General features: G+C 46.3%; 2 protein-coding genes across 5 annotated transcripts in view; one reads left to right on the top strand and one right to left on the bottom strand.

Annotated features, from left to right (window-relative positions):
• PGGT1B (protein geranylgeranyltransferase type I subunit beta) overlaps positions 1-2918 on the bottom strand; it is a 315684-nt gene extending 312766 nt beyond the window's left edge. Inside the window, exons 1-2 of one of the 2 annotated variants that reach the window (XM_078675523.1) lie at positions 2835-2918; positions 2213-2413 (exon numbers count right to left, since the gene is read on the bottom strand). In XM_078675523.1, the coding sequence (XP_078531649.1) occupies positions 2213-2385 (173 nt within the window). In that variant the 5' untranslated portion in view covers positions 2386-2413; positions 2835-2918. The remainder of the gene's footprint in view (positions 1-2212; positions 2414-2834) is intronic. The other variant, XM_078675524.1, reaches the window with a different exon arrangement.
• Positions 2919-2945: 27 nt separating this feature from the next.
• The window catches only part of CCDC112 (coiled-coil domain containing 112), a 184218-nt gene continuing 174935 nt past the window's right edge, over positions 2946-12228 (top strand). Inside the window, exons 1-2 of one of the 3 annotated variants that reach the window (XM_078675521.1) lie at positions 2968-3055; positions 9416-9579. In XM_078675521.1, the coding sequence (XP_078531647.1) occupies positions 9538-9579 (42 nt within the window). In that variant the 5' untranslated portion in view covers positions 2968-3055; positions 9416-9537. Of the gene's footprint in view, positions 3071-9415; positions 9580-12228 lie in introns of all 3 variants that reach the window. The other 2 variants (XM_078675520.1, XM_078675519.1) reach the window with 2 other exon arrangements.

Raw genomic sequence — 12228 nt, 5'->3', positions numbered from 1 at the left:
CTACGCCCATACTCTTTCCTATTGGACTAGTCTGGTTAACCTCTTCCTCAGCCAAGGCTCCCTTCCTGTTGCCCTTAAAACATGACAGGTTAACCCACTTCTTAAAAAACCCAGCGCTAATGCGAACAACCTCAACAACTTCCGCCCCCATCACCAACCTCCCTATTCTTGCGAAAATCACATAAAGATGTGTCGCGAAACAACTTTCCCTACATATTAAGGATAAAAATCTTCTTGACAATTTCCAGTCTGGTTTCACTCAAAACTGCAGCACTGAAACAGCCCTGCTGCAAGTGATCGACGATGCGCTATGTGTACTCGATTTGGCGGAGTCTTGTCTTCTGATTCTTGTAGACCTTTCTGCAGCCTTTGACACTGTTAATCACAACACTCTCCTTAACACTCTTCAACAGAGAATGGGCTTGGAAGGCACAGTGCTTAAATGGTTTGCCTCATTACTCTCGGACAGATACCAAATGATCAAAATAGGGAACAGTCTTTCGTCTTTATTGGCGGTAGGTCAAGGCGTCCCTCAAGGTTCTATCCTTGCACCCACTTTGTTCAATCTTTATTTGGAACCATTGGGAAATCTCCTAAGTAAATCTGGGATCCTTTACCATCTCTATGCGGATGACAACACTCAAATCTACCTTAAGGTGTCTTCCGCACACAATATCTCCACTCTCAACTCTATTCAAAACTGGATGTTAGCTCATCAACTCATTCTGAATCCTTCCCAAACTGAATTCCTCCTGCTCTCTGCCTCACGCTCTCCTCCTCAATCTGGGATGGATCAGCTGAATGTACTCAACAATAAACCTCAGCGCAAAATCCCTTGGTGTCATACTTGACAAAAGGCTCAATCTACTCTCCCACATCAATTCCATTGCAAAGAATGCACAATACCAACTGCGCCTTCTCTGGGAGATTCGACGTTTCTTTCTGGAGCAAGACCTAAAAACCTTGGTCCAATCTCTGGTTCTCTCTGGATTGGATTATTGCAATTCTCTTCTTGCTGGACTCCCCAAATCTCACCTTTCCCCTCTTAAATCCATTCTCCATTCAGCGGCTTGTTTTGTCTTTGGAGCAAAAAGAAGTGAGCACATCACACCCATTTTATCTTCTCTTCGGTGGCTTCCTGTCGAGGCAAGATCAATCTGCAAGACTGCCTGTTTCACCCACAAAGCCTTGCACACTTCCTCCCCTTGATACCTGGCAATTAAACGTAAAATCTCTGGAGCCTCTAGACCTTCTCGTAATGCCCAAAATCTACTGCTTGAGCCCCCCCCACCTTCAAAAGGGAACGATCAATGGCTCAATCCTTCTCAGGCAATACGGTTAGAATCTGGAACTCACTTCCTCCACTACTCCGAACCACCACCTCTACCCGGACCTTATTCTACTTTTTCTTCTTTCTCGTTTGTTTCTGTAACATATAAATATGTAAAATTCTCCTCATGTAACGTACTTGGTTCTATGGTGAAGCGCTCTGACACCTTTGGGTAAAGGTGCCAAAATGTTACAAGTAAATACCTCCCCAAAGTCCAGGTAGTTATTCCAAGAAGTATATTTATTCAAGTCGAGGTAAAGAGGTGGTAAGTAAGTAGGTCAAGGTGCAGATGTTATGAAGGCCCCACCAGGAGCTGTTTCCTTGAGCTCAGCCAAGAGTCAACTGTCACACATCAGTCACAGCACATTCTATGACATCAATGAACATTCTAAGTGTTCCCAGGCTGAACAAGAAAGGAAGACAGGGTTGACAGGAGAAAGAGAAGAAAAGGCCTTATAATAAAAGTCTGCACTATATAAAAATACATAAAATAAAATAAATAAAATACTTCTAAAAGGTCTCAATCAACGCTACCTTGTTTGAGTGTCTTAATTTAGCAAAAAATCACTATGTACCGCACTGCTGTTTTTTTTTTACAGTTCTGATAGAAATATTACTATTCGTGTAAAACCAAAGAATTGAAAAAAGAAAACATAAAAGAAGATAGAAAACACTACAGTGCCCAACAGTCCCAACCTGCAGAAAAACAAAAGCCGATTACTTAAACGCACCCAAAATTCGTAAACCAACATGCCGGTCCTCCTTCTGTTTCTATTAATTAATAATAAAAAAAACTCAAGCGGATGCTTTGACATGCTAGTCCCTCTTTTATCTCTATGTACCTCCTCGCCTACATTACTCCCTACCCGCCCACCAAAGTACCTGCTGGTCTCCAAGGATGAGTAGCCCTCGGGCAGCATCTGCAGGCAACGCTGGAAAAAGTGCACGTGCCGATCCCGCAGAAAATCCATGCGCTCCTCTCCAGACAACTCATCTCCGTCCTCCTCGGACGCCATCTCTGTGCCACTCTCTAACCGGCGTTGCTGCTGTACCATCGGCGCGTCAGTTCCGGCCGGGAAATCCCTGTCGGTAAAAGAAAAGGGCAAATTATCACACTTGGTTTAGGAGGCGCGCATGTCCCGTAGCCATGTTTAAAGGGGTTTGCAACATTTTGATCGTGTGGAAAGTTTAAATAGAGTTCTTGGTTTAACGTCTTATAATGTATGGCTTTTTTAGAAAATAAAAAGCGAACAAATGCCTCAGTGGCTGCAGATGGATCTGTCGGAAGAAATACATGAAATTCTTTTTTCTGCATCACATAATGTATGTCATATGCATGTGTTGATCTATTATTAAATATACGAACGCCAAGAACATCAGCATTTCGGTCTTTTATTCGGGTTCTTTTTTGTGCAGTAAGCCGTCAAATTCTCGTTTGCGTCAAACTAATGCTCTTAATGAGATCTGATTATGTTAATTTTGCCAGAACTATCCAATAACCTACTATTAAATTGTGGCTTAATCTCCCCTTCACCGTGAGACAATACCGTTGTGTGTGTGATATCTGCTTCTGTCGTCCTTCTTTTGTTTCCTTATTAAAGAGGGTGTGCGCTTTACACAAAAAAGGCGTGTTTTGCCGTTGAAGCAGTGACGTTTCACCGTTGATAATTCAAGATGGCTGCCCTAACGACGGCTACGGCGTCCGCTGATACCACCCAGGAGCAGGTACTGAAACAGGAGGTTTGTTGTGCAGTTCCTCGCACTAATTTCTAACCTTGCGGTGCTTGGTGTAAGCTCCATTGCCTCCTGCAGTAGAAACCCAAAATAGTGTTCACATCATATCTTTGTGGCAAAGGCGGTGGCCATCTTGGAATGGGAAACATTTTGTTTCGTGGAATAAGCCGTGCTGAGAATCTCACCTGATGAAGCACTAGTAACTCTCATATGGGAGCACACACTGCTTTAAGGATACCGTTATGTAACCTTTGTAGATAACACGCTGAAGCTTCCAAAGAGTTTACAAGGATTTGTTTATGTAGAAACAACTGTAGGTGGTGCTCCCTTTCCAGCCAGCTACCAACTGACTTTCAAGAGAACACCACTACAGCACACACCAGAGAACACTAATATAGAACAAATACCATGTCACAGAGTGACACTCTTAAAGCTATAAGTGACATGGTAATTTACTTGTTAGAATACAACATATCTTCCCTTTCAATTACAAAACCGAGCTTAGATAGTGCCCCTTGGTTGATACACATAAGTGTGCATGTTTGGGGGTGTAAGAAAATTGCACCTACTCACGCACATAATCTTCCAAATACTTAGGTGGGTTTTCTGTGCCTGTGTTGGTCTTCATTCACACTTTTACTTCCCAGCACTTCACCATCAGCATAAACCCACCATTGTTGTCTGTGCCCAATATTGGTCATGCTTGCACGTCATTGTACAACCCACAAGCAATTGGTGTAGTTGAGAGGGTGAACCGCATGGTTAAGGGTGTAATTCAAATGGCTTGTGTGAGTAGGAGTAACGTCCGGAGGATGGTAGGTTATCTGGTGTCGGCATATCGGGCCACTGAACAATAATATCACAGTACTCGTATGATGTTCTACTTTGTCTGTAAAGAGCGTTTCAACTACCAGCAGTTTCTTCAATAACAATGTCACCATACACTTCAACACAGACCACTTGCTTGTGAACAAATGACTTGTTTTTGATAATATTGGATATAAGTTCTCCCAACCGCACAAGATGACAGCCAATAACGTGTTGCCACGTTATTCTCTAGAGGCAATAGCGCTTGTTCACACAACGTAGTCTACGTTGCGAGTGCTGGTTAGTTCACCTCTGGCATAGAATACTGTTGTAATCCACACTAGGTATGCCTCTGCCCTCCACCCTAGTGGTACATGCCAGGCAAGAATGTGTGAACATTCCACTGTTGACACCAGCTGACTGGAACCTCTGATGGTGTTAAGACACATAACGAAGACTCTTCAAACTACCATGTACGTCTCAACTTTGTAACTCTGACAAACTACCGTGTGGGGACAGTCCACCATCACCCCCAATACGTACTCCAGTGACAGCCTGTACTGACTTAATTTACAAATGAAGTGAGTACCTATCTTACCTTCAGAAATTGCTGTTTGGCTGCATACGAAGTGTCCATAGTGGGTCGCTTGATGCGTGGGATCTTCCACATGAGCAAGGACCGCAGCGCTTGAAGTGATACATGCTTCAGTTACATAGGAAAAGTCCAGCCTCATCTGGAGAGTTGGGGAAGTTTTCAACGCCCACGGTGCTGTGGCTAAGCAGGGACAGGGCAGGACAGCGCTGCAGAGCAGTGTAGCTGGTGTCGAGGTGTGCAGTGCTGCGGAGCTGTGTAGCTGGTGTTGAGGTGTGGCGTTGCCATATATGCAGCTGGGAGGGAAGGGGACAACGCCGTGAGAAGTCTTGGCCTGTGACAGACCGGGACAGAGGTTGGATTGTTCCTGCCAGACGCCACAGCCGAGAAGGGATTGATGTGTGTGGTGGCGGTGCCGGCGTCCGAAGGCCGGGTGAGGTGTGAGGGGGCCCTGGGTGTACCACAGAGAAGCAGGCCACCGCTGCGAGAGTCGTTTTCCCTCAAGTTCAGCTCTAAAGCTCAGCTGTTGCCACTTCTGCGCGTTGCTTTCGTGAGATGGAGCAGTGGGCTATCTTCGTGAGGAGGTGTCCCTCGACGTGGCGATCTTCAGCGAGAAGGTCTCCAAGTTAACCCTTTCCTCCCTCCCAACCTGTTTCGCTCTCCCACGCTGACAGGCACAGCTGACAACTGAGTTTTGCTGTAGAGATTTGCTTTCTTCTGCTGGGCACACTATTTCCACACGCCTGTCACCTTGCTCACACGCTGACAGACACAGCTGGGCTCTCCGGCTCACCAGTTCAAGACCTGATGTACAACCACCTGACTGGTTTACGCTGACTAGACAGTTGTTTTTGCACATCACCGGACAGGTGCCTACCCAGAAGTTAGCAGCTAGGGTGTTGGGGTATTCATAGAGTATATTCGTTACACCATGGCCAGTACAAACATGTCGCAACCGCCCCTGTTCCTCAACGAAGTGGGGGAGCCACAGTTACAGAGGAAGCAATGGTTTGGACTGCTGGAGTCCTATCTCATAGCAATTGGGGGGATTCTCAGCCCTATGGAAAGTACATACTCTGTTTCATAACTTAGGGATTGAAAGGCGTAAGATATATGATAACATTTCAGCAGAAGCAGATGAGGATAGCGACGATTATGAGAATGTGTATTTGGCTGCAGTTAATAGACTTGAAAGGCATTTTGATAAAACTATCAATGTGGTGTTGGAAAGGCACACATTCTTTTCGAGGGTGCTGGGAAAGAATGAGAAAGTCAAAATTTGCATTGCAGCCTTTAAAGGCCTGGCTAATACATGTGAATTAGAAGCTTTGCAAGATTCCCTCATTAGAGATCAGTTGGTAAGGTGCACCAACAACACCAAGAGACAAGAAATGCTGTTAGTTGCCAATCCAGATCTTAAGCAAGCTATAGACATAGCTGTAGAGATTGAGCACACTGCAGATTGTATGGTAGAGATGAAGGGGGATAGAGACAAAAACGCAGCGGTAAATGCTTTAAGCAAACAAGAGGTCACCAAGGAGAGCAAGAATAAAGGTCTCAGTGTTCACCCAACACAAATGTTATAGGTGTGGTAGCCCTACTCGTCTGGCTAATTATACAGGGTGTCAAGCCAGGTCGGTTACCTGTCATAAGTGCGGAAGGAGGGGCCATTTGACAAGGGTATGTAGAGATCACCAATCCAAAGCCGTACTGGCGATTGAGCAAGAACCTCCCCAAGAAGCCAAACTTGTGTTTTAACTACAAAGCGGAGACAAGACAAATGATTTCCCGTCTTGTGCTATCACCTTGGACAAAAGAGAGGTTGCGTTTTTTGCTGATTCGTGCTCACCCTATACCTTGGTGGAAGCTGAGGCATTTACGAAGTTGTTCCCATCATGGCAACAGGACATGCAGCCTCCTGACATCCATCCGGGGGGCTACAATGGGGACCCCATACCCTTGATAGGCATGACAACCATGAACATAGGGTTTAAAGGGAGGAGTACATCACGCAGAAGGGATCCAACTTGTTGGAAACTGGGCATCAAATTAGACCTCAATAGTCCTGACCAAGTTCTCCTAGTGGACCAGTCTGTGGGGGGCACAGAGGTTTGCAATGACTTTCCTGCGGTCTTTACGGATAAACTAGGACTACTAAAAAACTATCAACACTCCATTGAGCTTAAAGCTAATGCTAGACCAGTGGCTCACAAGGTCAGGCCCAAACCACATATGATGCAAACACCCCTCCAAGCAGAATTAGACAAACTCCTGTCACAAGGGGTCTTTGAACCCATAGAAAGCTCGCTGTGGTTGGCCCTCATTGTCCTTGCGACCAAGGCGTCCAGCAAAGAGATCAGGTTATGTGTGGACCTGAGGGACCTAAACAGTAACATATGGGTGGATAGGCATCCCTTGCCGCGTATACATGAGGTCCTCACCTTAATCAAAGGTGCTAGCTGCTTCAGTGTGCTAGACCTCTCGTCCGCCTACCATCAGGTAGAGCTACACCCTGACTCCCGCCACTTAATCTCCTTTATAACTCCGCTTGGAGCGTTGCAGTACATGCGCATGCCCTTTGGGTTGTCCTCAGCTGCCGCCGCCTTCCAGAGGATCATGCAACACGTACTGAAGGACATCTTGTGTAACATGTGCTTCCAGGATGATATCCTCATTTAAGGGAAAGATCTGGAAGAACATAACCCCATTTTGAGGAGTGTGTTGACCAAACTGGAGGCAGCAGTCCGGACCTTAAAGAAGGACAAGTGTTGCATAGGGGTAGGATCTGTTGAGTATCTACATAGGCCATACCATTTCTCGGGATGAAATAAAACCAAAGGATGACCTAGTGGAAGCCATTCAGGGGACAGCTGCTCCAGCGTGTGTTAACGACTTAAAGTCTTTCTTGGGGTTATCTGAGTACAACGCAAAATTTGTCGGAAATTATACGGGTATTGTGGAGCCATTGAGGGCATTACTTAAAGCAAGTACCCCTTTTGTATGGAACGAGGATTGTCAAGCAGCGTTCATCACAGTGAAGGAGAGCATTGCCTCCGCCCCATCGTTGGGCAGATTGCATCCCACTAAACCCACTATCCTGTGCACTGATGCAAGTAATAAAGGGTTGGGTGCTAGTCTCACCCAGGTCGTCAACTGCAAGGAACAAGTGGTGGCTTTCGCTTCTCGGGCCCTTAAAGGAGCAGAAGTAAACTACTCTGAAGTCGAAAAAGAAGCGCATGCATGTGCATGGGCCATCAAACATTTCTGCTTCTTTCTGTGGGGGATTCCCTTCACCGTGAAGACCGACCACAAACCCCTCATGTATGCATTCACAACTAAGGGGTCTGAAAAAACCACACCTAGGATAGCAAGATGGATTTTGGGGCTGGAAGGGTACAATTTAAATGTAAAGTATACGCCAGGTTAAAAAAATGTGGTCGTGGATTTCCTTTATCGCTCACCTACGTATGTTGATGATAGTGCAACCCTAGTTGAAGCTGATGACGTGATTCTTAAATTGTCCTGCCTAAGCAAAGAAGAATGGGAGGAGTGCTTACGAAATGATGAGGAAATGAAGGTCCTTAAAAGCCTTATTGTCATGGGGTGGCCCTATGAGAAATGTAAGGTCGCCACTCCATTGAGCGGAGCGGCTTCTGGGATGTAAAACTGGACTTGATCATTCAAGAGGGGACGGTTTGTAGGGGATAGAAAATTGTTCCACCTGTAGCATTTAGACAAAAAATTGTGGCTCTAGCCCATATTGGTCACCTGGGGCGTAGCCTTACAAAAAACAAAATAAGATTGGATTATTCGTGTCCGGGGATGGATACCATGGCTGAACACACAGTGAGGGACTGTCTTGAGTGCAGCCGATGGACAAAATACAACAGGCAAGGAGCCCCCCTTCCCCCACCCCTCATCCCCTGTCACTGTGTCAGATAGTCCCCTCAACCTAAAGTCCTTGAAGGAACGATTCATATTGGTCATGGTGGATTACCACACTTGGTGGGTGGTCTATAAGTGCGTGCACCAGATAGACACGAAGGTACTGATCACATTCCTGAGGGTTGTATTCTTTGAGTAGGGGATCCCGGACACCCTGGTTACGGATAATGGGGTGCAGTTTACTTCGGAAAACATGGCTGAATTCCTATCAGAAATGGGCATCACCCACCACAAAACGGCCTATATTGTCCCCGGGCCAACGGGTTGGTAGAACGCATGAATCGCCTGGTAAAAGAGTGTTTACAGCGTGCAGAGATCTTAAGTATCTCGGCGGAAGACACTTTGCAAGACACACTTTGGGCATATCGTACATCCCCCAACTTGGTCACAGGGGTGTCCCCATTTAGTTTGTTAAAGGGTAGGGTTTCCAAAACCAGACTCTCTTCCTCCCTTAAAAAGACAGAACACCTGTTCTGTGAATCATGACAAGATTAGGGAACGAGTGGCCGGTCGCCAAGTATAAGGTCCGGTATGATGTAACTTTACATGTAAAATCTCGCACGGTCAGAGAAGGTGATTGGGTCAATGTGGACCTTCCTAAACCACGCAGAAGGGAGGCTACAAGATTCTCAGAACCCATGAAGGTAATCAAGGTGGGAAGAAACGTAGTTCAGCTTGCAAATGGGCAAACATGGAGCATGGACAGAAGTGTTCCCCATAAGGAGGTATCGGTCCCTCAAGTCGATGATCCAAGGGGAGGAAATGCAAACGTTGCTTCTAGGAGATCATCAAGGCCTATGGCTGCGCCTAGGTGGACAAAAGATTGTTTCACATGAGATCCTCTAAAGTTTTGTACTGGATTAAAACTTGTTTGTTGTTCCTCTGGTTACCTAACGTGGTTCTTGTGACCCTACTGTATGAAATTTCTTATGCAGTTTTGTAGGTAGCACTGCCACTGCCTTATATCCCCTCATCACCACTTTTCCCTCCTTTCCTTTCCTATGTAGGGAGATGTGCTGTAATCCACACTTGGTATGCCCGCCACCCCTCTGCCTTACACCCCAGTGGTACGTGCAAGGCAAGAATTTGTGAACATTCCACAGTTGACGCCAGCTGACTGGAACCTGTGATGGTGTTAAGATGCAATAAAGAAGACTCTTCAAACTACCATGTACGTCTCATCTTTGTAACAAATACCCTAGAGTGTTCGTGAACAGCCTTCCCAGTAAGCTCGCTATAAATCTTCTGATGTGTGGGGCCAACACAAACTTTACAGTATTGTGCTCGAGGCTGCACCGATATAATAACGGACTCAGTCAATTAAATAACCTACTTCTCACCAAAATCACCAACAAAGCATTTTCTGGTGTAGCGGTACCCACATAAACGTCAGCTTGATCACCTGTAACACTCCCATTTTTCACTGAATAGATTTTTTTCACGTGAGCTTCCTCACACCGCTCATGGGTTCGTACACCACCCAGGGCACCGTCATTGAAGACTGGAAACATTGCCAAATTTTGTAGATAACACTCTGAGGCTTCCAAAGGGTTTACAAGGATTTATTTCTGTAGAAACTACTGTAGGTGGTGCTCCCTCTCCAGCCAGCTACCAACTGACTGTCAAGAGAACACCACTGTATCACACAACAGAGAACAATCTAATATAGAACAAATACCACGTCACAGAGTAACACTCTTAAAGCTACAAGTGACATGGTAATGTACTTCTTAGAATACAGCAGTAACATGATTGGTTCCATAAATCTGAAGCTAATCCCAATTGAGCTGAAGTCTGGTCAAGCTTCGGAATCTCCAGGGATTCAATGATTTTTGAGGGTGAGCCTATTAGAATACATGATATTGTTTTGGAAGAATACGATGTTTTTGGTGTGTGATCTAGTTCATGCCAGTTGGTGGCATTTCACTTATTTGTAAGGTAAAGATGAGTCAATAAACGTATATCACCCTCAACCAGATGAGTCAATAAACGTATATCACCCTCAACCAGAGTAAGCCAAAATGTATTCTTACCAACCTTCAGATTTAGGCGGTATACTACAGTCTTTCTGTCAGCCCTACCACCTACTGCTATAAGTCTTCTATTGTACCACATTATCATAATGGCGATAAGACCGCCTTACTTGGGTCAAGGCGTCTGACACAGGACAAGAGCCCTGCCCTGAAATCCATAGAATAATAAAAGCTAGTGGAACGTTCTTGATTACTCCTATGCCCCTGGTCTTCATCCCAGTCATTACAACATGATGTGATCTCACCTCATAACAGTGACAAAGAGCAGAAGGAATCTTGCAGGCTAGCCCCATCATAGCTGGAAATGTTCTAGATTGCATTGTATGACATTTTCATATTTTCAGTGTAGTGGTCCGTGACCCGGTCGGCGCACCGCTACTTGCCCAGCCAGTGGCCCAAATGAGCTGCCCAATGAGTCAACACACTATTACTAAACTCACGGACTAACAGCCGTGGCGGCAGATAGCACTGGGCATTAATTGGGGGGGGAAGAGGCTGAGAGGTACACACTTAGCCGGGCCGCAGCTGGGTGAGCCAAGGCACTTCTGTATTATGTCAAGTACGTTGCGCGGCTCGTGAAAACTACAGTGTGACCAGAGACTGTGACGTGTCACTGACCGTAGAACTTCAGCTAGGGCAGGCAGCTGAAAGACCGCACTCTAAGCACTATAATTTCAAGCAAATTTTATTTTTGAGTCAGATTAACACTCCAGAGGCGCACTGTCTGAGACTGACACGCCGCGGCAGGGCAATTGGGTTTACTCCTGGACTGCCCTCCTCCTCACAGTCCTAGCTGCAACAAACGTCTCCCTCAGCTCGCGCCCACCGTGGCTGCATTCAAGCTCAGCAGCAGCTGCACAGTGTGTGCTCTGGGCTCCAGCGGCTGCTGCGGTCCGTGGTGTTGGGCTGTTTCAGCGGCCACAGCAAGATTTATTGATAAATTACATGCGGCGGTGCAAGCAGTGCCATTGCCGCAGCCTGAGTCCCACAAACATTACTTAAAACTGCAGCCACCTGCTCGTGTCGCTGCAGGGGCAACAGGAAGTGACGTCCTGTGCAGCGTATCGCTTATTAAAGTTACTGCGTCACCAGTCTGAATCGGCTGATTATGTCTCCGTTGTAGCCATTGGGCACTGCCTCTCCTGAAACATCACTCAGTCAGAATGTAATGCCGCGCTCTGGGAATAATATGATACATTGTAGACAGTAGCTAGCTTAGCCTCCGCTAGTCCCGAAGCTAGCTTGAAGCATTACGCTTGCTACACTGTCACTCCAGATAGTTTCACAGTCAGCATTGCAGTGCTACAGCTAGACAACAGAGGCAGACACTATGCCAATTAGGCGTGACTTTACAATTCAGTGCGGTGATGCAAACCACCACACTGAAATGCATTAGTCTAAGGCCTTATGCGTGGTACTTGGCATGGTTGTCACAGCATAGCAGCGCTACGGCTTGACAGCCGAGGCAGGCGATATGCCTATTATGAGTGACTTTGCATTTCAGTGCGGTGATGTGGACCACCACACTGAAATGGGTTAGCCTAACACCTGATGCCTGGTAGTTGGCAGGGCTGCCCACCCATCCAACCTGGGTGCCACAAAGGGGGCTGGCACTCCTGGCCCATCTGGCTTTTTGTTTCCTGCGAATGAAACTGCTACAAGGAGGTGCCTGCTGGGTTGAGGCTTCAGCTTATTTGTGGCTTGCCTCACCTGTCTTGCAAGGCATGAAAAGTTGAAAGCCTCCATCGGGAGAGCAGCTAATAGGAGGAAAAAGGATCAGGCGATCT

This window comes from Lissotriton helveticus, chromosome 2_1, assembly GCF_964261635.1.
Source record: "Lissotriton helveticus chromosome 2_1, aLisHel1.1, whole genome shotgun sequence".
In the NCBI taxonomy this organism is placed as follows: domain Eukaryota; kingdom Metazoa; phylum Chordata; class Amphibia; order Caudata; family Salamandridae; genus Lissotriton; species Lissotriton helveticus.
The sequence above is the reverse complement of the archived record's forward strand: the minus strand, read 5'-3'. Positions and strand labels throughout refer to the sequence as shown.